The sequence below is a fragment of the Phodopus roborovskii genome, unplaced genomic scaffold (genome assembly GCF_943737965.1).
Source record: "Phodopus roborovskii unplaced genomic scaffold, PHOROB, whole genome shotgun sequence".
NCBI lineage: Eukaryota > Metazoa > Chordata > Mammalia > Rodentia > Cricetidae > Phodopus > Phodopus roborovskii.
In genome coordinates this window covers 24,578,504-24,603,160 of record NW_026126459.1, presented here as the reverse complement: position 1 = coordinate 24,603,160, position 24,657 = coordinate 24,578,504, and the positions used below count along the sequence as shown (strand labels likewise).

Here is a 24,657-nt window from a genome sequence, read left to right as displayed (position 1 = left end):
GCTGCTCTCCCTGCACTGGAAATACCCAAAATACAGAGGCCAAGCACTGTTCCCACTCCAGTCTCTTGAGCCCCCATCCCCATCCTACCCTTGCCAGACTCCATGAAAGAAGGGGCTGGAAAATGTTGATGGTAACAATAAAGACAGGGCCTTATCTACCTGCCTTTTGGATGGGACAGATGAGGAGGAGGTGTTAGGGACATAGGGAAAGACAGACCAGCCACTCTGCCCAAAGCCAGGTTGGATCTCCAGGATCCAAGGCCAAGGTAGGTCTCTTCCTGAAAAGGGTTCAGAAAGCATGATCTAAGCAAGGGATCCCCTTGCCCTTCTCTCCCAGAAACCAAGGGAAGGGCAGAGGCCAGCTGGAAGCTTGTAAATGGCTTTGAAGATGAAACAGGCTGGTGGCCAGGGATTGTTGACACCACCACACTAGGAGGCAAGCGAGTTGGAGCTTAAGAGGCCAGGTGCTGCCAAGCCAATAAAACACAGCTATTGTCTCTTCTTGGCCTCTTTTAACGCCAGCTACTGAAGGCATATAAAAGGGCCTTCAATGACCCAGGGAACACACGGCCTCAGATCCATCCACTGTCAACTTCTCTCCTCTTTGCACGTTCCCTTTCCTCCACCATGACCTGTGGCTTTCGAATTGGAAACTTCAGTTGCGCCTCAGCCTGCGGGCCCAGGCCAGGCCGCTGCTGCATCTCCGCAGCCCCCTACCGCGGCATCTCCTGCTACCGTGGACTCTCCGGGGGCTTCGGCAGCCACAGCGTCTGTGGGGCCTTCCGCTCCGGCTCCTGTGGAAGAAGCTTCGGATACCGCTCTGGAGGAGTCTGTGGGCCCACACCCCCCTGCATCACCAGTGTCTCTGTCAATGAGAGCCTGCTCACACCCCTCAACCTGGAGATCGACCCCAATGCTCAGTGTGTGAAGCATGAGGAGAAGGAACAGATCAAGTGCCTCAACAGCAAGTTCGCAGCCTTCATCGACAAGGTGGGTGTCCTGCACCCACCATGTGCACGGCCAAGGCTGGGTGCTGAGGGGGAATCAGAGTGAGTACAAACCCATAGAGCCCCCCCCAGGCCAAAGGGGCACAGACAGGCAGAGACTATGAGGAAACAGACTAACAGTGGGACTGGGACCTAAGAGCCCAGGCGCAGCCTTTCCCCAGGAGCTGCCCTCTGGGACTCTCCGGTGCATAAGACCAAGCAGATGCTCATGCAGGAAGGTGGGTGTCCTCCCCATATCAAGGGCAGAAAGAGGAACTGTGGAGACTGTCTGGGAGCTGTTTCAATCCCATGTAGCAGCTGGGCCAGGGTACTTTGTGCAAGCTATTACACTGGAGCTCAGCATGCAGGCCTGAGCTATAGCCACAACCCCCATCCTCAGGGCCTTATGGGAAGGGAGTCTATACATGGTCTGTGCTCCACAGACACCTTCTGCAGAGCCAGGGTAAACTCGAGCCTGCAGCCTTCTTTGTAAAATCCAGGCAGCCATATGCAGTTGAGGTTGGAACACAGGGAGTGAAGGCTCCAAGAAGAAAGCAGCTCTGGGCTGGGAAGAGCTGTCCAGAGCCGGCACACATGAGGCACTAAAGCTAGCTCAGGAAAGAACTTACCAGGGATATAGTGTCTGCATCTGGGAGTGAACCAACCTAGTGGTGGGAAGATGGGGGTAATATGGAGCCCAATAATCTGTATTATCAAGGTGGGATAAAGTTCCTGCAAATCAAGAGTCTTTCTCCACAGCCAGCTATGTTTCCCAGCCTCAGTTCCACTCTTGAGTGGAACACAAGGCATTTCTGCATTCACAGGCACCTATTATTCTAATTGTGCTATTGTTGCAGGATTCCATAATTGGCACACACTTCACTCTCCAGAGTTTACAGTCTAAACAGGCCCACCGGGCAATTTGCAGGTTGACTGTCACAGCTGCCTTGCTGTGTTATCTTCTCAGAGTAGCAGCCTCTCTACACTTTGTGACAAGTGCTTTAACCACCCCACTCTGCAGAGGTCTAAGTGCCTTACCCAAGGTCATGTACTAAGAAGAGGCAGCTGAGTTCAGAGCGTATGGTTTAAGTACTTGCTGTGACACCAGGTGAACTGACTGAAGTTTGCCTTCAAGAAGGTGCTACAGTCGGTAAACTGATTCAGCCCCAGTATAGTTATGTAAAGGTGACATAAGATGACATGTCAGCCACAGAGGACATGGGCTTTCAGGGGCTGTTTCTGTGTGTGTGCGCACGCGCACGCACACGCACACGCACGCGCGCGCGCGCACACACACACACACACACACACACACATACACTAGCATTCATGCACACTCGTTGGGACCCTTTGTTGTCTGATCCTGAAGGAGTCCATTCTCAGACTTTAATTCTGAATGGCAGGTGCGCTTCCTGGAGCAGCAGAACAAGCTGCTGGAGACCAAGTGGCAGTTCTACCAGAACCGCAAGTGCTGCGAGAGCAACGTGGAGCCCCTGTTTGAGGGCTACATCGAGACCCTGAGGAGAGAGGCTGAGTGTGTGGAGGCTGACAGTGGGCGGCTGGCTGCTGAGCTCAACCATGCACAGGAGGCCATGGAGGGCTACAAGAAGAGGTGAAGGCCACTGGGCAGTCTTGGCAGGAGCTCATTGGATACAGAGGAATATCTGGCCTATGGTTGGGATCTCTGCCTGCCTAGGTCAAGAAGCCCACCCCTGCCTCGTACATCAAGGAGCTCCTTTCTCTGTCTTCCTTCAAGCATAGAGTCCCTTTCCTTCGCAAGACAGCCTCTAAAAACACTCTGGGGAAACCTATATGTCCTGGTCTCCAGCACTAGCCCTTAAGCTTCTAGATGCTGTTTTTAGGGTTTCCTCTCTGACTCTCTTCTCCAAAACTTCCACACTCCGGTAGACACAACAGGATGCTACTAAGCCAGCCATCAGCATGCACGGTCCCTGCCCTTGGGGGTTTACAGTCTGCTGGGATGAAGACATGGCATGGTCACCTATGGAGACTTTCAGTTCCATGTGGCATAGCCATGAAGGATGGGCACTGAGTCTCAGAAAGCTTCTGCTTCTCCAAGGGACCAGCCTTCTTCAATGGCATGCTCTGCTATGGCCTCTGGTCACTAGCCTTGTCTTTGAGTAGGCCTTCCTACAGAGTGGTTGGATCATTCCAGAAAGAGATAATAGACAAGATGCTGATCAAGGGCTCAGAGCAAAAGATGAGGGAAAAAGGCATCTCCGTCTGCCCAACTTCACATCTGTATGTGTGTGTACATGTGTACATGTGTGTACACATGTACAAATATACAGCTTCCAATTGCCACTATCCAGTTTCTACTGCAAAGACCCAATATTTTCATGGGCCTTTGCCTGGAGCCTGGCTTCTTCCAGATCCTCTAAGGAGGCCTGGAGTTCAGGCTTCTCTGTTAGCTGGCTTCATGGCCAAGTTCTACAGTCACCTGAACAAGGCCTCCTTTCCCTCCTGCCTCAGGTATGAAGAAGAAGTTGCACTCCGGGCTACAGCAGAGAATGAATTTGTGGCTCTAAAGAAGGTGAGTGATTGAAGATAGTTCCCACCCAGTTCCATCCTACCCTGTCCCCTCTGGCCTGCCACTCAGTAGCCAGGTCCCAAGCCTAAGGCAGAGCTACCATTTCAGCTCTCTGCAAACCCCACAGGATGTGGACTGTGCCTACCTGCGCAAGTCAGACCTAGAAGCCAATGCAGAGGCGCTGACCCAGGAGATTGACTTCCTGCGGCGGCTGTATGAAGAGGTAACGATGGTAGCCATGGCAACCACACATGAGGCTTGGAAGAAATTTCCAAACCTACCAAGCTCCCCCCATAAGGAACCTAATGTGACACATGAGCCCAGGTTAGAGGCTGGAGAGTTTGGGTAGGGGACTGAAGGGCCAGGTAGACTGGATGAGCTGTTCACCCATAGACCACCTAGTCCTTCCTGAACCAACAGGTACAGCTTAGCCTTCCTGGTTCTAAGGCTAAGAGAACATCAGGCCCCAGGGCACTATCTGTCCCTAGGGAACCATCTGGATACAGCCTAGGTTCACTGTGTCTAAGCAACTCTACAAACAAGAACTTGAGAAATGCTTGTGGCTGCCTCAAATAGACATTTGCAAACAGAGAGCTGCCACAAATATGGCTGGTAGGGAAAGTCATGAGGGTTGGGAGAATGGCAAGTGAAGAAAAGCCCAGACAACCTGACTATCTTCCTTCTCTCTCCTTCCACAGGAGACCCGAATCCTCCACACCCACATCTCAGACACCTCTGTCATCGTCAAGATGGACAACAGCAGGGACCTGAACATGGACTGCATCGTGGCTGAGATCAAGGCTCAGTATGATGACATTGCCACCCGCAGCCGGGCAGAGGCCGAGTCCTGGTACCGCACCAAGGTGAGAGGTCACAACACCTGTCCTTAGATGACACAGCAGGAAGGGATCCAGGGTCTATCAGCAAAGGCTTCTTGTACTCCAAGAATCACAGGAAGATTGCAGTCAGCTCTCAGGGGAGGAGGCAGGCCTGGCTGAGCACTGTGCTGCCCTGCATCTTGCACACTCAGTGGTGGTGTGCTCACTCACTGGGTCCATGTTGCATCCTGAGCCTCACGGGCATCTCTGCTTCTCCCATCCCCAGTGTGAGGAGATAAAGGCCACAGTGATCCGGCACGGGGAGACCCTGCGCCGCACCAGAGAGGAGATCAATGAGCTGAACCGCATCATCCAGAGGCTGACAGCTGAGATTGAGAACGCCAAGTGCCAGGTATGCAGGGGTCAGCTGTGCTGGGACCAGGGAGGCCGGGTGCCTGATCAGTGCCATAGGCCCAGCATGTGCCCTGCCTGGATCTTACCATTTAGTATACTTCCTATCTATATGGGCAGAATCCTGGCCATGGTCCCTCTGATTGAACCATGTCTAAAAAGAAAAAGTTCTTATTTGAGGATAGAGATGTTTTCCAGCTGGTATCAGACTAGATACATCCAGGTAATATAGAGGGACCCAGGGACCATAGACCATCTCATTCTTTTCTGTGTCCCCAGAACACCAAGCTGGAGGCTGCAGTGACCCAGTCTGAGCAGCAGGGAGAGGCCGCCCTCACTGATGCCCGCTGCAAGCTGGCTGAGCTGGAGGCTGCCCTACAGAAGGCCAAGCAGGACATGGCCTGCCTGCTCAAGGAGTACCAGGAGGTGATGAACTCCAAGCTGGGGCTGGACATCGAGATCGCCACCTACAGGCGCCTGCTGGAGGGCGAGGAGCAGAGGTGGGTCCCTCACCCACTCCATTACCTTGGGAACTTTCCCAGTTTAGGCTGTCTCCCACTCTTCAAACCTCAGTTTTAGCCCCAAGAACCAGCTTAAGTTAGAGCCGTTTCTGACTGGAGCCTAGTGCTCTTGAATTGCCTTGGGGTGGCCTCATCACAGAAGTCATTGCTACCACAGAGCCAGAGTTTCAGCCATCATAGGAGCCTGATAGGATTAGAAACAAACTGCCCTACCTCTGGGTCAAAACTCTCTTGGGTCCTACTCTTGGCTCTTACAAAACGGGCACCTTTCCTATAGATCTATGACGTCTTGCTCTGGATTTGAGCTGCTGGCCAACTTCTGCCCCTGACCTGTGTGCCCAGGAGAACATCTTTGTTACTTTGCAGTGCTGTGACCACAGTGCTGGATAGAACAGCACAAGTGCAGGGGGTGGGGTTCCCTCTCTTCTGGCTCACAGTTTGGGAGGATCTTGGCCCATCATAGCAAGGAGAGTGTGGCAAGGCCGCTCTGTTCACAGCAGTGGAGGTATGTGGTGAGGCTCTTAACATGGTAGCAGACTAGACTGGATCAAGAGCCAGAGTCCATGGTGTAGCCTTTGTAGTCTCACTTTTGGTGACCCACTTTCTCTGGCTCAACCCTACCTCCTAAAGTTCCTCCCAAAACAGTGCAGACATTCAGAAACCAACCCTCAAAAGTTCAGCTTGTGGGGATCATTCCTTCCTAAAGCTGGGCCTAGCCAAGTCCATCAGGGGTTTGTTTGGGCTACATAAATTGCAGTCAGCTGAATGAAGGCAAGTGAGACTTGAAGCCAGTCTGAAGTGTGCTCAGTATAGTGTGCTCCACATGGCCACAATCATCACAAAGACACCTTTGTCTAAGTGACAGAGGTAATTATTAGCAGAATATGGCATCTGAGGAAGACCTGATGATTTCTCATTCTGTTTCCTCTCTCTTCCTTCCCTGCCTTTCCTCCACTCAGGCTGTGCGAAGGTGTTGGAGCTGTGAATGTCTGTAAGTACAATGAGCTGTGAAAAGAAATTTTAGGCTTTAATATCAACTAAGATTTCCCAGTGTGGTATACAGGCAATGGGAAAATATCACTAAGAACTCCAGTCAAGGGATCTAGGTTGCCAATGCAGAAAGAGAGAGACTTGGGTTATCTCCTAGAATGGCTGGGGTGGGAAAGGGGGAAAATATGACTCCAAGGCACCTCAGAAGTCATTTAGTATAATGTCTGCCTAAGAGAAGTCAGGGAACCAAGCCCACAAAAGACATCATGGAGCAGAAGCAGGCCCGTAACTCAGGCCTCCTGGCTCCCAACAGAGGCTTCCCTGCAGTTTGCAAACTAGAACTGAGGGTTTTGTAGCCTGGAACCCGGCATGGCTGGAGCAATCAGGCAGACCAAGGGAAGGTGACTAGCTGGGGTGGCCACCAGCCAAGCTTCAAGCCCCTTCCCTTGTTCTCACAGGTGTCAGCAGCTCCCGTGGTGGAGTTGTATGTGGGGACCTGTGTGTGTCTGGCTCACGGCCAGTGACCGGCAGTGTCTGCAGCGCCCCCTGCAGCGGGAATGTGGCAGTGAGCACTGGCCTGTGTGCGCCCTGTGGAAGTGGCTCCTGTTACCAGGGGAGGTGTTAGAGGTCAAGAGGGTGCCAGGAAGTGGCCTGCCCCACAAGGCTGAACACATGGTCTGCTGCCCTTGTGTTCTGAGAATACAGTCCCCATCCCCAGCTGCCCTGTGTTCTGAGAATACAGTCCCCGTCCCCAGCAGCTGCCTCTCTGTCCAACTACCTGCTGACAAGGAGCCTGCTACTGATAGAACGGCCTCCGGCCTCAGCTGCAGCCCTAGAGCTGCCCAGTGCTGCTTCCCATGTCTCCAGCCTCTAGACCCTGTTGTGCAATAAACTGTGTGCCTACTCTCAGAGCTATGTAAGATGTCGCACTTTCTTGGGCTGAGCCCATGCTGTCACTTAGGGGGTATTAGGGGGTACTGGCTTGGTGATATGACAGAAAGACTGGGGCCACTGGGGCATGTCATTGTGGTAGACATCTACAGGGCCTGTTCCCAAACAGAATTGCCTCCCATCCCCACCAGGCAGAGCTCAAAGCACGGGCTGCCTATACCACATCTACTAGGCCGTGTAGTTGCCCATGTGTTGCCCACCAAAGAGAGATACTTGTTTCTCCCAAACACACATCCTTTCTTCATTCCCAGTAGTCTTCTTAATCGATTCTTGTGGTTGGCAGAGTGAGACGATGGGCTTCCTGCCTCCATCCTGTAGAAAACAGAGGCTTTAGGCTCTGCTGAAAAGCAGGGTTACATGCCTATCTGTCTATCTGTCCATCCATCAATGGTGGGGCGGCTGGAGGAGTATCTGTCTGTCTATCTGTCTGCTCATCCATCTGTGTGTGGGTGTGGGGGCTTAGGAGTAGGAGTCTGTCTGTCTGTCTGGAGTCTGTCTGTCTGTGGGCCCATCTATCTGGGTGGGGGCATGTGTGTTTGTCTGTCTGCCATCCATCTGTCTCTGTGTCTGTCTGTCTGTGTGGATCTAACCCCCTTCCACCCATACCCCACTTTCTTCTCCCACATATATTCACTCCCTGCACCCTAACATCACACACACACACACACACACACACACACACTAGCAGCAATTATCAGAAGTGCCACCAGGACCGCTTTGTGTCATTCTGGTCCCCACTCCATGTTACCATTGCCACCTTGCTGCCTTGTTCCCAGTACCTCAGCGTCTCATCCCTAATTCTAGGACAGCCACTCTGTTCTTCTTGGCCTGACCTCACTGGTCCTGGGAATACTCCAGGACAGAAGACCCAGAAGAAATCTGAGCCCAGGCTAGGGGAACCAGACCTTAAACATGTCCTCCATCCCCGTGCATCCCCCACTGCTGCCCCCCCCACTCACCCCCTCCCTCAGCCCTGCCTCTGCCATGGCCTCCTCCCCACCTACCCACACCCTCTTGAAAATGTCCTACCCCCCACTCTTCAGGTCTTAGTCTCTCTGGACTTTGTACCAAGCTCCCTGTTACTCCCTGGCCCTAAGTTTCAGGTCTCCAGCCTATCCCTCCTATCTCATAGGCTATCACTCATCCCATGGGCATCACTCATTGGCTCACACCCTTCACCCTGCAGCCTCGCCTTGAGCATTCAGAGCCCCTCTGCCTTTGTACCCTGACCCAGGACCGCTGCACCAGCCTCCACCTTAGCTCCCACTATGGCCAAAGTCCTGCCATTAAGCTGGAGGCCATGCTCAGAGTCCAGAAGCCTTCACTGGCCTCACTGCTCAGCAGCAGGCTCTGTGCCCCCACCCCACATGACCTCTCTCCTACAGCCCTGGCCCTGAATGCTGCCTCTCCTGGATTCTTCCTGCACCTCCCACATCTTTCTCCTCTCTACTTTGCCAAGAGCTTTCTTTCTTTCTTCCTTCCTTTCTTTTTTTAGTCTTTGCTCCTTGAGGGCCTACCACCCAGCTGCCAAAAATAAATAAATAAATAAATAAATAAATAAATAAATAAATGAATGAATCTAGCCAGCTTTTCTTAACTTAAACTATTCTGTCTACCTTTTGCCTCTAGGCTTTTCCTTTCTCTATTTCTGTATCTCTTCTTTCCTTCTTATTCAATGTCTGACTGGGCAGCTAGATGGCTGGCCCCTGGAAATCTCTCCTCCTTTTCTCCTCTTCTCACGCCTCCTCTTCTTCCCTCTTCTCTATTTATTTTCTCTGATTGGCAGCCCTGTCTATCCTTCTCCTGTCTAGCTATTAACCATCCAGCTCTTTATTAGAACAATAATAGGCAAAGTAAGACAGCTTTACAGAGTTAAACAAATGTAACATAAAAGAATGCAGCACAGTTTTTCATCATTAAATAAATGTTTCACAGCATAAACAAATATAACACATCATTAACTAATATTCCACAAGAAAGAGCAGCACTTTGAGGTCACAGTTCTGTCAGGACAGAAGCCAGCATCCCTCCTAGTCAGCCTGCCCTCTGATTCAGCCACCAGAATTGTCTTGTCTTCCTTCCAAACAGTTTTCTAGTGTTCCTTCTTCTCTTCCTACTGCCACAAAACCATATAACGAATGTTTATGTCTTTCAACAACCTTAGAATTAGTGGATAACAATAAATTAATTAGCTGTATCAGTATTCTTTTTTATATATTTATTTTATATAACCAAGTCCATTTAAATGAAAACAAACATTTATAGACAATATTTGGGAATTTGGGCATCGTTCTTTCCAAACTACTTCCTGCTGGTAAGGGGTGCTGTCATGGGGGATTCTAAGAAGATGCAGAAATCCTGGCTATAGTCTGTAAGGCTGCTTGGTCCAGCTGTTTTAAATGTAGAATCACCTGGTACTCTGTTTCAGGCGGTCTGGCTTGATCAAACCACATTAGTCTGGAAGGAATCCACATCTTTTCATTTTCTGTGGAAATAAAAATAGAAATCCTTTTCCCCAGTAACTTGTCCTTGAACTTAAATTTTGGAGTCAAAGCATTTTTTAAATTTAATTTATTATTTTACATGTCGATCCCAATTCCCTCTCCCTCCCTCCCGCTGTATCAGTATTCTTGACTGCAATTTATCTAGTAATTCTAATCTCCCTAAATATTGTGGTCATTGGCAATCACAACTGGTTGGTTAGTTGGCTGGGCTTTTTGTTTGTTTGTTTGTTTCTTTTGTTTTGTTTTTTTTTGAGACAGGGTCTCATGTCATATAGATGGGTCTCCAACTCACTATGTAGCCAAAGTTGGCCTTTAACTCCTGACCCTCCTGCCCCAACTTTCTAAGTGCTTGGAGTATATGTATGTACCACCAACCCCCCAGCTTCAGGTTCCTTTCATTCTGGTAAGTTACTAATGTCACTCCTCAGATAACACAGCACATTTACACAGTAATATATATGTGACAAAGTGGCTTCCTGAGAGTTCAAGAGGCTACAGAGTTCATAGAGGTCTTAGTGAGCACAGAGAGCTAACACATATGCAGGTGGCCATGGACTGTTAGGAAAGAAAGCTAGCTGGAGAGAGAGCTGTTGGAGGCGTAGAGCCAGACCTACCCACCAAGTCCAGTCAGGTGAGGTCCAAGGCCAGGTCTGTGTGGACACAATAGCCTTCATTGCTCTTAGTGTTCACAGCCTATTTTTTCTGATATAGTTTTAATCTGCTCGTGTCCATGTATTTCCATCTACTTTGATAAGTTCGTGGGTGGGTGACACTTTTTAGTTTACATAAATGAGTTATCATTATGTACCTCATGGCAGATACAAGACAGTTGATAGTGTCTTCACCCCCTCCACACACACACACACACACACACACAATGCAGAGACAGTTGACAGTGTCTTCACATGCACACATGAGATTCAGAGATAGTTGATGGTATCTACACACACACACACACACACACACACACACGAGATGCAAGGATAAGGATAATGAGTCTGCCTAGTTATTTGCACTCAAATGGAGCCAATTTCTGTTTTGTAAAGTGGAATCACCCAACACAAGGCTCAGTTCAAAAGCCACTGTTTTCTACAACTCAGAACAGGGTGATACTTGTTCATACCACACAGCAGTAGGGAACGCCACAGAATGCGAGCCCCATCTTCAGTGGCTCCCTCTGCTCTCCGAGTGATCTCAGGCTATCTAAAGGAGTATACCAGCCCCCCACTCTGGCTCTGACCTGCCACTCAGTGTCTTTCAGGTCTCCCAGTACCCTTTACTTGCTCCCCTATGGGGGCCTCAGATGTCCTCAACACCTAAAGGGGGTGGGCAGAAGCTCTGTGGGGCCCTTGCAGTTCTTCCCTTCCTGGAGGCTGCTCTGGGTCATTGGTACTTCTTCCCAAAGACTTCAGTGGGGGGCCTTAAGGACAGGCCACCTCAGGAGGCTCATCATAGTGTCACATAGGAGAACCCAAGGAGTTCCCTAATTCCTGTCCTATCCAAGGCTGACACTATAGTCTCAGCTGCAGTGATGAGTCTCTAGGCCTGCCTCTGACACCAAAGTCACCTGCTATGTGACTTTTCCTGGGGAGACATGAACAAATGTCTGCATATTTTTTACCCAAATGGGACACTGATGAAAAACAAAACAAAAAAGTAATGTCTCTAAGTCTTTTTGAAGAACCAGTGAGTCTGCCATGTTCCACATGTACAGGAATGTGAGTGACTCAAAGACAGCTGCATCATGAAACCCCCCAGCATGGACAGTGACTCACACACACGCATACACACACTCACACACACACTTGTGTACACACACACTTACACAGACACACACTTAGACACACACTCACACACACACTCACACACACTGTACACACACACTTACACAGACACACACTTAGACACACACACACTTAGACACACTCACACACACACTTGTGTACACACACTTACACAGATACACACTTAGACACACTCACACACACACTTGTGTACACACACACTTACACAGACACACACTTAGACTCACACACACACTTGTGTACACACACTCCCACACTCACACACACACTGTGTACACACACACTTACACAGACACACACTCAGACACACACTCACACACACATTCACACACACTTGTGTACACACACTTACACAGACACACACTTAGACACACACACTCACACACACATTCACACACACACACACACACCTGACACCTGGAGCTCCAGGTGTGCTCCCTGTCAGTTCTACTTTTACAACCTTGGGCTGGGAAGCTTCCTGAGCCTGGGTCTTCACTGTCTTCCTGAGTATTGTGAGCCTCCCTCCTCCTTCCTGGAGGAGCTTTTGTGTTTGGAGGAAACAGTCAAAGGGCTCCAGAGAGCCCTGGGCTTTAGTGCTGGGAGATGGGAACTGGGCAGGAGGATCACTCGCCAGGGTTAGATGCAATGCTGAAATTGAGACCTCAAGGAGAGGCAGGGCATCGCCATGAGAATCACCAAAGATGTGTAGGCCCCATAGTCACTCAGGGAAAGAGAGAATTAAAGATGGTTGTCTTGGGCTGGGTGTGGTGCCACATGCTTGTAATTCCAGCACTCAGGAAGCTGAGGCAGGAGGATTATCATGAGTTTGAGACTAGCCTGGATCACAGTGTGAGAGACTCTTTCAAAAAAAAGAGAGAGAGGGAGAGAGAGGGAGAGAGACAGAGAGAGAAGGAGGGAGAGGAGGAAGGAGAGAAGAAATTGAGAGAGAGAAAAAGACAGAAAAAAAGAAAGGAAGGAAGGAAGAAAGAACTCCCCCCCCCATGTTCAGAGTGGGTCTGCTCCCCTTTAGTTAGTTTTCTCTGGGAACCCTTCACCGATACAACCAGAGGTGTGCTTTGCAAATATCCTAGGTCACTCTCCATCCAATGAACTGAAAATCAAGATTAACCACACTACCAAGCAGGCCCCAGCCATGTCTATCACCACAGCTCCTGTAGTTCACTGTTTGCTAGCCATCTCTCATTCTCCCCAGCCCTCCACTGTAGTTAATAATTATTTACGGTAATTTTCTCTGCCCAATTATTTCCCTCCCATTCAAGCCTAGCTAGCTGAAATACTCTATAGCTGACAACCCTTGTCTAAGCTCACAACTGGCAGTCAGCACCAGGACCAGCCTTGCCAGAGAGGCCCTGAGGAACTCTCATCATCACAGTACCCAGAAAGATGCCAGGCAAAGAGCAAGAGCTTCCCTGCAAGCCCAGAGAGGAGAGAGGAAGCAGGAGTATGAAGAATTTGTGTTTGAAGCCTCCCTGGCTAGGATCATACTCAGTGGGAGAGCACTTGTCTAGGATGTGCAAAGACATAGGTTTGGTCCTCGGTACTGGGAAAAATGTTTAAGTTTTTAAAGTGACACCTCTCTGGAGAGATTTGTTGTGTGCCACCATTGCCTGGCATACTTCCCCACAACAATGTAGGCACCATCGTCCTATTTTACAGATGAAGAGCCCAAGTCTGGTGAGGACAGGAGACCTGCCTGCTGTGTTGGAACTGGAAATAGCCAGACCTGGCCTGTTGTTCTGATAGAGCCTCCAGGAATAAAGCCCTTTCCCCCCTCCTCAGAGGAGGTGTGTGACCCTAGGAATGGTGTGACCCTCCTCAATCTGCAGCAGAGGAATGGACACTCAGGATGGAAGCAACTTGCTTCCACTCAGCAGATGACAGTCACCACTCTGAATGCCAGCTCTTCTGCCCCTGACCTACCAGGAATTCCTCTTCTCTGCCACTCACTGCCTTTCTGCCATTCTCCCAGTCCCTTCCTCAAGCACTGAACCCTAGAATTGACCTTCAAGTTGCCCTTCAAGGAAGGGGAGCCAAGTGGCTGAGGCTGAGAAGCCCTCAGTGACATTTCACCTTGTCTAAAGCTATCTTTGCTTATCACAACAAGGGGAAGAGAAATACTGCCTGTGTCTAGTAACAGAGGCCACGGATACTACAAAATAAAATGTCCCGGGAGACCTCAGGGACAAAGTCACCCAGCCCATAATGCACGGTGCTGAGACAGAACACCTCAGTTAGAATATCGACCCCTCCACAAGACTGTCTTGAGTCTGACTTTGTTGTCCCCGAACCCTGATTTCTCCAAACCAGACAGAAGGTGTCTACTGTTGCCTTCATCTACTGAAAATACCCAGGTAGCTGGGGGTCCTGAGACCTCGGCAGAGGCCCCTGTCCAATAGGCAGAGATTGGAGAGTCTGAGGCACAGGTTTGATGCGCTGCAATTAGTTTATTGGGAACTCAGAGTGAGACAAAGGCCAAAGTGCAGGCAGCTGAGTCCCTAGGCTGGGGAGAGCTGTTGCCTGGCAGACCCTAAAGGATCACGTGGTCTCTACTGAGTAGCAGGAAAACCAGCAACCATGCTGGTCCCTGTCTCCATGTCCAAGCAAAAGCATGCTAGGGACCGGGCGGACAAAGAGGGATCCTGGGGCAGAGAAGCCTCCAAGATCTTAAGACCAGTGGTGGGGGGCAGGGAGGGGACAGATGGGGAAATAAAAGCAAGAATCCCCAAACCAAGTTGCTAGGGAAGGCTACAGAATGGGATGGAGGTGCTGAGGCCACTGTCCCTCTGTGCAGTCACTTGGGCAGGGTGGGGGTGACAGCATTTAGGCTTCCTAGCACTTCTTACAGCCTCCACTGCAGGAGCCCGCCCCAGCGCAGGGGCCACAGGCATTAGGAGTGCCCACCACCACGTTGCCGCTGCAGGGGGCGCTGCACACTCTGGTGTTGACAGCAGGGGCAGTACCGGAGACGCAGAGATCTCCACAGACGACGCCACCTCGGGAGCTGCTCACGCCTGAAAGCAGGGAGAACAGGGGAGACCGCGTCAGGCACTGCCACTGCCAGGTGGCTGGGCAGCAAGCACATGTACTCCCGTCCCCAAGGCTCACAACACCCCGCAGGAAAAGGGGAAGGCGGAATTACTTACACACATTCACCGAGCCAACGCCCTCACACAACCTGTGGGAGAGGAAAGGGAGACGTTAGTAGACGGGATAGCTTGGAACAGGTGACCATGTGCGGGGGGGTGAGGGGGGAGCACTATGTGAGTTCTGAAGGCAAGGCATGTCCTTGTCACCAGGCTTACTCTGCGCACCCTGAGTTTTAGCCTCCGCAGTGGGGTCTAGGTCTTCTCTCAGAATAGGGGACAGAGACCTAGATACACATGGTGAAGCACTTGCTGTTGCCCTGTTGGTTCTGAGTTGTGAGTGCATTCCAGGGGAACAGACCGGACCTTCTAAATCCTATCTGATTGTCATCATGACAATATGGGCCAAGAGGAAACAGAATTTTTGCCCCAGTATCTGAAGACAATGCTTGTCTTCACAAATGACTCCCCAGTAAAGAAATGAGATATTAACAATTTGGAGACAGCTTCAAATCACCCACAGCAGTCAGTTATCTCATTAGGCACCCAGAGATGAAATGGCCAATGACAGCAAAAGGCTAAAACTCCAGCTTCACCTGGCCTGTATCTTTTCCATTTGATATCATCTCCCAGAAGGGAACCAAGCAGAATTGTTCTGAACTCACAATGGTCAAGGTGCTATTAAATTCAGCCTCAGATCTGGTCTCCTAGGTAACTGCTTCCCTCCCACAGCAAGGTGGAGGAGCTGTGGTTCCTCTCCCAGTGTTCTGTCCATGTCTCTCTCCAACTTCCAGATCCCCAGGGTACCATCACCCTATGTGCCTGGACATCCCAAGCAACTTCACTGTGTTGGTGGGGGGCGGGTCTCTATGTGATCACACAGACTTCTAGGTACCAAGCCTATGTGCCCATGTCCCCAGTACACATGATTCTCCAATTGAATGCCACACTTGAAGCTGGCTATATATAAAAAGCAGCTCCAGACTTGACCAAATGACTGGCCAGGAAACAGAAAGCAAGGGTGCAAAATGAGATCTTGGTTTAGAGTGGTGTCCTTAAGAGCTTGGGTTGCAAGGGGTCATCCACCACAGGAAGACAGACTGGCCAGAGGTTCCTCCACCAGTACCTAACTCCAAAGCATGAAAACTAACAAAGTTCCTCTGCTATCCATACCGCAGACTGAACTGCAATGGGAGAGCACTTCAGGGCACTTGTTGCCAAATAGCTAAGCAGGTGTTGGTGGAATCTGCTACCACAGCTGCAGTTATGAGATAAATCTGAAATTCCAGGGTTAGAGTGGAGCTAGCCAGGGCCAAGTTAGGAAAGAAGGAGTCCTGGGAACACAGATGGACCACGATGGGCAAAGAAGAAACAAACCCTAGGAATGGACTACAGCTCAGCCTCAGGGGAGCACACCCAGTACTTTCCTGTTGGCAGCCTCAGAGACAGGCAAGCATGAGGAAGTGAGATGGAGTTAGATGAAGGTTAAAGGACTTACACAGATCTCCTATGCACGTGCAGGATGGTGAGATGAGGAAGCGAAGATTGACGGCTACCCAATGTTTCGGGCTCTCAATGCTGAGGACCCAAGAAGGGTTGAGAAAGTGAAAAGCTAAAGGACCCACCTCTGTTCCTCGCCCTCCAGCAGGCGCCTGTAGGTGGCGATCTCGATGTCCAGCCCCAGCTTGGAGTTCATCACCTCCTGGTACTCCTTGAGCAGGCAGGCCATGTCCTGCTTGGCCTTCTGTAGGGCAGCCTCCAGCTCAGCCAGCTTGCAGCGGGCATCAGTGAGGGCGGCCTCTCCCTGCTGCTCAGACTGGGTCACTGCAGCCTCCAGCTTGGTGTTCTGGGGACACAGAAAAGAATGAGATGGTCTATGGTCCCTGGGTCCCTCTATATTACCTGGATGTATCTAGTCTGATACCAGCTGGAAAACATCTCTATCCTCAAATAAGAACTTTTTCTTTTTAGACATGGTTCAATCAGAGGGACCATGGCCAGGATTCTGCCCATATAGATAGGAAGTATACTAAATGGTAAGATCCAGGCAGGGCACATGCTGGGCCTATGGCACTGATCAGGCACCCGGCCTCCCTGGTCCCAGCACAGCTGACCCCTGCATACCTGGCACTTGGCGTTCTCAATCTCAGCTGTCAGCCTCTGGATGATGCGGTTCAGCTCATTGATCTCCTCTCTGGTGCGGCGCAGGGTCTCCCCGTGCCGGATCACTGTGGCCTTTATCTCCTCACACTGGGGATGGGAGAAGCAGAGTTGCCCGTGAGCCACAGGATGCAACATGGACCCAGTGAGTGAGCACACTACCACTGAGTGTGCAAGATGCAGGGCAGCACAGTGCTCAGCCAGGCCTGCCTCCTCCCCTGAGAGCTGACTGCAATCTTCCTGTGATTCTTGGAGTACAAGAAGCCTTTGCTGATAGACCCTGGATCCCTTCCTGCTGTGTCATCTAAGGACAGGTGTTGTGACCTCTCACCTTGGTGCGGTACCAGGACTCGGCCTCTGCCCGGCTGCGGGTAGCAATGTCATCATACTGAGCCTTGATCTCAGCCACGATGCAGTCCATGTTCAGGTCCCTGCTGTTGTCCATCTTGACGATGACAGAGGTGTCTGAGATGTGGGCGTGGAGGATTCGGGTCTCCTGCACAAGGAGGAACAGTAGTCAAAAGCTTGTTGAAAGTTCAGTCTAATCCCATGGACCCGTGCCAGCCTCTCAGACTTCCCTTGGTCCACACAGGACTTCACAGTCATGGATTCTATCTGGCTGATGCCCTCACCTCCTCATACAGCCTCCTCAGGAAGTCGATCTCCTGGGTCAGAGCCTCCACATTGGCCTCCAGGTCTGATTTGCGCAGGTAGGCACAGTCCACATCCTGGGAAGCAGGAATATGTGAGCCCAAATGACTTGGTTGATCATGTTCCTGAACTCCTCTCTCTCTCTCTCTCTCTTCATCCACACCGTGCAGCACAGGGGAGAGAGATCCCTGTGTGCAAGCCATCTCTGTTCCCACTTCCCAGAATGCACTTGGCAGCTCTTCGGGACTGAGGACTTGCTCCCTCTCAGTCCCCAAGACATCTTCTCTCTTCTCACTCTTTGATCCTGTTCTAGTCTAAAAAGCTTCCCGGTGGCTCCCAAAGCAGCCAACTGACCCTGACCTAAACCAGTAGGGCATCAAGAGGCCACCTGGCCACTCCTAGTGACCCTATCATCCTATAGACACTGACTCAGTCCTAACATCCCAGTCAGACTGTAGAATGGGATGTAGAACACACCATTTTACAATGGACAGAATGAAGCCCTGTGGTGACTGGCACCCCAGCCATACACTCAGAAGCAGAGAAAGGCATCCCAAGGTCAATATAGCCACCACCTTTCATCAGGGCAGGAAGCAATGGACAATGCAAAGTGATACATGGCTCCACGGCAGTGCAACTATAAGCCTCCACTTGGTACCAGCCCTTTGTTATAAGCCTGGGTATGACAGTCACTGGGCCACCTCACTGCGAATTTTCCTGTCTTGTTGTGAAAACGTCACACCTCCTGCAGAGGTTAAGCCTTGGAGTCGCCACAAGCTCAGTATGTCCCTCAGGTATCCACGTTGCCCTGCCTCCCACACCCCTGCTACTTGCCTTCTTCAGAGCCACAAACTCATTCTCAGCTGTGGCTCTCAGAGAAACTTCCTCCTCGTACCTAGGAGGAAAAAAAAGTGGAAAAGAGACAGTGTGAGAAAAGGCTTCGCTCCATGCCAGGGAGTGCAGGAGAGAAGCCCTTGCCACTCTTGGCCTACCAGGTCTTTCTGGAGGAAGCTGAGCTATCTGGGAGTGGAATTGGGCTGTAAGGAAACATGCCATAGCTGTTCTGATGCCACCACAGGGAGGAATCTGACCCCAACTTCATCTGGGAGTGGACAGGTCTTGGGTACTGCATCTCCAACCTCCCCTCACTGGTGTGCCAGCCCCAGCCCAGCTGCTGAGTAGAGCAAGAGCCACAGGGCTGAGTCCGAAGGCAGGGAGAGTGAGACAGGAGCGTGGGCCTGGCCCTCCTGCTTCTCTGCTCAGTGCAGGGGATCAAAGTCAAAAAGAGTATATGGGGGTCCTAGGTCTGTCCTTTCCCAGAGAAGGTAGAGTTGTTGGTCTCAGTCTCCAGTGGGAAGGCTGAGGCAGAAATAGTTCAATCAGGCACTCTTCAATCCTATCCAGGGAGCATCTGTGCAGACATTTCACAGCAGGATCCCACAATGTCCTCAACCTGACTAGACTTTTGCTGTCTGTGTCCTGACTTTTGATACTAGGCACATCTTATGCCAGCACAACAGCAGGACAGTTTCACCTCTTCTTGTAGCCCTCCATGGCCTCCTGCGCATGGTTGAGCTCAGCAGCCAGCCGCCCACTGTCAGCCTCCACACACTCAGCCTCCCTCCTCAGGGTCTCGATGTAGCCCTCAAACAGGGGCTCCACGTTGCTCTCGCAGCACTTGCGGTTCTGGTAGAACTGCCACTTGGTCTCCAGCAGCTTGTTCTGCTGCTCCAGGAAGCGCACCTGCCATGGGAGAGGGAAGGGGTTCAGGGGCAGATCTGGGGTGGTGGTGGTGAGGAGGTGGAGAGCTCTGGGAAGGAGCCCAACTCTCCATTCCCTTATCTTGGCCCTGCCTCAGCTTTTCCATTTAGGGAGAATACGAGGGACAGACCCAGCTGGCCACTTCAGTGTCCTGTGCTGGGCTTGGTACTATCCTCTGAAGCCAGGAAGGCAGGACTCCCAACAGGCAGAGCACCCACATTCACGTCCCAGAAGGAGGGGCTGCCAGGGATCCTGGGAGATAGTGTCACAGGCCATCTGGAGGAGCTAACTAGGCTGACCTCTGGCCCTCCCCCAGCAGTCTGCCTCCCTTCCTCTCAGCTGGAGTGCAGCCTTCCTCCTTGGGCTGCCCACAGCTCCATGCTGCAGGCCCCTGGGACTCCCTGCTGTGAGCTTGTGCCCAAGGCAGTCTGGCCATGAGCCCTGCTTCTCGGGACTGGCAGATAGCCCTGCGGGTCCTCAGTGTGCCCATCTGGACACACCTGTCCCCTGAGATTAGGGGATCAATATGAGAGGTCTTTCTGCCACCTGTCCTCCTCATGTCCAGCCTTGGCCATGCATATGGTGGGCTCCAGGAAGGGGCTGGTGCAGGACACCCACCTTGTCGATGAAGGCTGCGAACTTGCTGTTGAGGCACTTGATCTGTTCCTTCTCCTCATGCTTCACACACTGAGCATTGGGGTCGATCTCCAGGTTGAGGGGTGTGAGCAGGCTCTCATTGACAGAGACACTGGTGATGCAGGGGGGTGTGGGCCCACAGACTCCTCCAGAGCGGTATCCGAAGCTTCTTCCACAGGAGCCGGAGCGGAAGGCCCCACAGACGCTGTGGCTGCCGAAGCCCCCGGAGAGTCCACGGTAGCAGGAGATGCCGCGGTAGGGGGCTGCAGAGATGCAGCAGCGGCCTGGCCTGGGCCCGCAGGCTGAGGCGCAGCTGAAGGCTCGGCCACCACAGTAGGATCCACAAGTCATGGTTATCTGGGGAGAAGGGATACTATGAGACTGGAGACGTCCAAGTGGAGGAACAGTGGACGTGGATTTGGGTGTTTACCTCTTTAGATTTCGTTGGCCTTTTATATATGTGGGGGCCTTGACTGTGACCACGTGATCTGAAGCAATTAGCTGCCTTTATGAGCTTGGCTTGTTTAGCTGTTGTGGCTCCTTCTTAAGTGTGCTTAATTGGTGCCCATTGCAGCCAGATGTTTATGGTCCTTTACCCTAAACTGTACAATTTTCTTCTTCAAAGGACCAGCTCACCTCATCCGTTCTCTGCTCATGTGCCCAATACTCAGAAACAGAGGTGGAGAGACAGGATAAGTGATTCAGGTTGCAAGGAAAATGGAGACAGGACTGAGCTGTAACTCTAATGGGCTGAATGGGGGGGGGGGGGGGAGAACTCAACACCACTGTCCATGGTCCTGACTCGGCCAGGCTAGGAAAGAAGGTGGCATGGAACTGGTATGCTAAGTGGGATTCCTCCCATCCCTGGCACCACTGACTCTTCCTCCCTTCCCTCATCATGCTGTCCTTCACACACACACTCATAGGCTTCATGCCTCTGTTTGCCTGATAGGCAAACACCACACACACACCCACTCTCATCTATCTATCTCTCTATGGACACAGACTATCCCTGGGCCATCTTGACTGGCCTAGACCAAGAGAGTATCTTCTCCCAAAGCCTAAGGATACATACTGGCTCAATGGCCCAAGCAAAGCCCAACATTTTGCAGAAAGGCCTAAAACAGGCATTGGAATGTTTTCATTTCACCTCAGGATCCTATGTCATCCAAGGCAGGGGGTGGCCTTACTGTTATGTGTCTACATAGTAATTGGCTCAGAGTATAAAATTCAATAAGGTGGCATGAATAGAACATACAACCCCCAACTGACACTTGATGCTTTCCACACCATAACAACTCCCATGACCTTCTGCTTTGCACATCAGCTTGCCAGTAGCTTCTATTGGCATTAAAACACAACTATACCATATGGTGCTGTCCATCCAGTATAAACTTTGAACTCACAAGAGTTGTGTAGGGCCAGAGTTCTGCCCAGACTAGCTCCGCATGTTCTGGAAGCAGATGCTTCCCTCTCCTAGAAAGTGCTAGGCTTTGCTCCTCTGGCTGTCTTGGAAGTGTAAAGAGGTGTGTATAGGCTCAGTAAACTCCAGAGTACAATGTGGTAGGCTGCATCCCAGTCCTTTCCCATTGCTCCAGGCAGTGCTTTCCCAGAGCTCATGTTGATACCTACTAATGGGAATAACCATCATTTTTCAGTCACAGAGCAGACTAGAAGAAAACCATCCAGAGCAGAACAGAGGACATCATTGCTTTGCTTGCATCACCACTGAGCTCTGGCCTTCTGGTTCAGTTGTCTGTGGTTTGTGTTTATTCTGTAATTGCATAAAATTGTTCCTTCTGGAGCTGCAGTTCTTAAAAAGTAGAAATACGTGTTATACCAGTTGAGGACACAGATCCGGATTCCAAAGTGACTAGTTTCAAATCCTAGCTCCACCACGCTACTGGGTAACATTGGGCAGCTACTGAATGTCTCTGAGCCTCCATTATGGTTTGTAAAACGATGATGATACCAGCACACACCTCGTAAAGTTGTTGTAAGGATTAAAGAAATAATCTATGGTAAGCACTTGGGACTGAGCCTGATACACTCCGAGCACAAATAGATGTGGGTTGTTGTTGTGGTGCTGTTGCTGTTGTGGGTGTATTGACAGCTTTGATGGGGTATACTCACTCACCTTCCCAAACTATTTATGTTCAATTATCAATAATGTGGTCTAGCTTGAAAGAGTAGTGAGAGAATTGAATAAAATAATACATGGATAATATTTAATATAGTAACTGGCCCATAGAAAGTTCTGTTATTATTGGGTGCACTATTGTTCTACCGTATGAGCCTATCCCAGGAGAAGAAAAGGCTATGACCTTTGCCCTGGGAAAGAGCCTAAGTGTTCATCTCCTCTCAAGTCCAGCCCAAATGCTGCAGGAAAGGTCTGCTCACAAGCCCTCATCTTGGCCAATCCTTAGCAGCAGCTCTAAGTGGAAAAAAGATCAAATGATCTAAAGCATCATTAATTGGAAAACAGTTCAAAAATTTGCATTTTTATTTGGTCTTAGAAGAGCATCAGATATTGTTAACCACACACCAAGCAAAATTCAGAGTTGTGGATTACTGTCACAACTGATACATCTACAACAAACTCTGCCCCTAAGGTTCAGAGATCATGGGGAAGATGGGACAGAAAGATTAGAAGAGCCAGAGGAATAGGAAATTTGCTGGGAGATTGTATCTCCTAGAAACATCAGAGGGTACATAAAGTCTCACTAGCATGGATGCCCAAACACAAGCTGAAGAAGGAAGACACCAACAAACACATTAATGTAGACAGAGGAAGTCTCACAAGTCCTCAAACCTAGACAAAGAATTACAGGCAACTAAGGAAAGCTGAAAGTGGGGTGGATAATCTTTTCTGGGAAAGGGCCACCAATTGATTATCTAATACCCAATGGTCATCCCTGAAAACATACATGCAAGTAACATTATATGGACTGAGCGGGCCTCATTCTTGCACTTATGAATGTGTATGTGTGTGTGTATATACATATATGTGTAACAACAATTACAGAAAAGAGACCATGAATTTGCAGGGAGTCGGGGTGCACAGGAGGGTTTGGATGGAAGGAAGGGAAGGGGAAATAATATAGGTACAAAAAATAAATATTATTTTGAAAAAAAGAAATCATTGGTCATAAATCAATCAACATCCAGCTGTGTATCTTGTTTTGTTTTGTCATTCTAATCCCCAAACCTCCTGATTGGGTGGTAGCCAGACACCCCATGGGGTTGTTGGTGATTGTCCTTGGAAGTCTGCCCTAATACATTAGAACTGCAAAAGAAGCAAGGGCAGGCAAGCCCTCACTGACTGGCTGAAAGCTAGGGTTGAGGAAGAACTTCCTGGGGAAGAATAAGTAGCCAAACCACAGAAAGAAAGACATTAACTCTTTACTTTAGGAATCTTTATATTAAATAAAGCCCCCTCTGGACTGGCCACCTTGAGTGTGGAGAAACAGTGGGCCCAAGTGGTATGGCCTGTTCTTCCAGCCCAGGTGGACAAATGGGCCTTGTGGTGACAGCAAATCGACCGTTTTCATCTTATGAAGTCCTTACTCAAAGCCCACTTCAGTCCATTCTGCTTCTGAGGAAATATCAGGTATGAGACAGATCCTCAAGATGGAAAGTAGCAGGGACCAGATGTGCCTTGAAGATGGGACATCTTGGGACTCTGAGGTTGATTGATATGCCATAGCAGGCAAACCCTGAACGTGTGCTGACTGGGAAGGGGAGACTACACAGAAAGAAACACAGACTCTGGGACTCTCACATGTCAGGGAAAATGGAATCACCATGGTGAGGAAACGTGGAGGGTGTAGACTGTGGTGTCCTTCTAGGAAGGGATAAAGAGGATCTCTGGGGAGGGCAAGAATGGGTTTTCACAAGGCAGAAGCCTGGAGATGACTCAGAGAATGGGTAGCAGAGAGACAGAGCCAAGGATAAAAGCCAGGAAGGCTGAGGGTCCTTGAAAGAAGGATTGTGAACTTCTATGGTTGATGAGAGAGAGACATGAGGTAGAAACAGGGATAGAGACAACAAAGACAGAGAGAAAGACCTCCATCCAGCAAAGACCAAGGCTCAGGAAACAGTGTCTCGGTGTCATCCCTGAAACACTAGTGGGAGTTTAGACTGAAGTAGCCCATGGGCTCTACAACTAGAGGGCCCTAAGCACCACCTGTTGGGTGTGTCCTTTCCATCTATGAGCAGAAAGAGAAGCCAGTACCAGTGAGGCTTCCAAATTGGTGGAAGTAGGATATGTACATACTAGCAGGATTCTTGAGTGAGAGAACTAACCTCAGGTCTAGCCTCTGCATATGTGAGGCAAGTTGGGGGGGCATTCCACATCAGAACCTCGTTTCTCATCCTTCCCCTGTCAAGGGCACTGGCTAAGCATCCATCAGAATACAACAAAGGGAGTATCTTTGGCCAAAGGGTCAGAAGAATGGGTGCCCAACCCTTGGAGCTCAGCCTGCTGAGCCTCATTCCCTAACCACTCTCCTGCCTGTGAGACCACATCACCAGACATCTGGGCTGGTTTCCCCTCTACAGACTGGTCAAGATTCCAAACTCATGCTGTATCTTTCCAGAACAACACTCTCCTCCTCATCATCAATTTCCTTGTATTCCTCATTGTCATCACCATCTTCATCCTCCTCCTCCTCCTCCCTCCTCTCTTCTCCTGCCTTCCTCTCCTCCTCCTTCCCCCCTCATCCATTTCTGCTGAAGTGTTGCCACCACACCATTCTCCTCTGGATCTTCATCCACTTGCCCTCCACCCCTCTCCACCTCCTTCTATC

General features: G+C 50.4%; 2 protein-coding genes across 2 annotated transcripts; one reads left to right on the top strand and one right to left on the bottom strand.

The window, feature by feature from the left end:
- Positions 1–571: 571 nt before the first annotated feature.
- Positions 572–6,922, top strand: LOC127226112 (keratin, type II cuticular Hb1). The gene is made up of 9 exons (XM_051189968.1): positions 572–990; positions 2,390–2,598; positions 3,480–3,540; positions 3,665–3,760; positions 4,236–4,400; positions 4,642–4,767; positions 5,046–5,266; positions 6,247–6,278; positions 6,736–6,922. The coding sequence occupies exons 1-9, from the start codon at positions 628–630 to the stop codon at positions 6,900–6,902; spliced, it is 1,440 nt and encodes a 479-aa protein (XP_051045925.1). The 5' UTR covers positions 572–627; the 3' UTR covers positions 6,903–6,922.
- Positions 6,923–14,263: 7,341 nt separating this feature from the next.
- LOC127226124 (keratin, type II cuticular Hb6) lies at positions 14,264–20,270 on the bottom strand. Its single transcript, XM_051189982.1, has 9 exons — positions 19,832–20,270; positions 18,987–19,195; positions 18,287–18,347; positions 17,434–17,529; positions 17,133–17,297; positions 16,766–16,891; positions 16,267–16,487; positions 14,702–14,733; positions 14,264–14,569 (listed from the first exon to the last, which is right to left on the bottom strand). The coding sequence occupies exons 1-9, from the start codon at positions 20,198–20,200 to the stop codon at positions 14,388–14,390; spliced, it is 1,461 nt and encodes a 486-aa protein (XP_051045939.1). The 5' UTR covers positions 20,201–20,270; the 3' UTR covers positions 14,264–14,387.
- Positions 20,271–24,657: the final 4,387 nt, after the last annotated feature.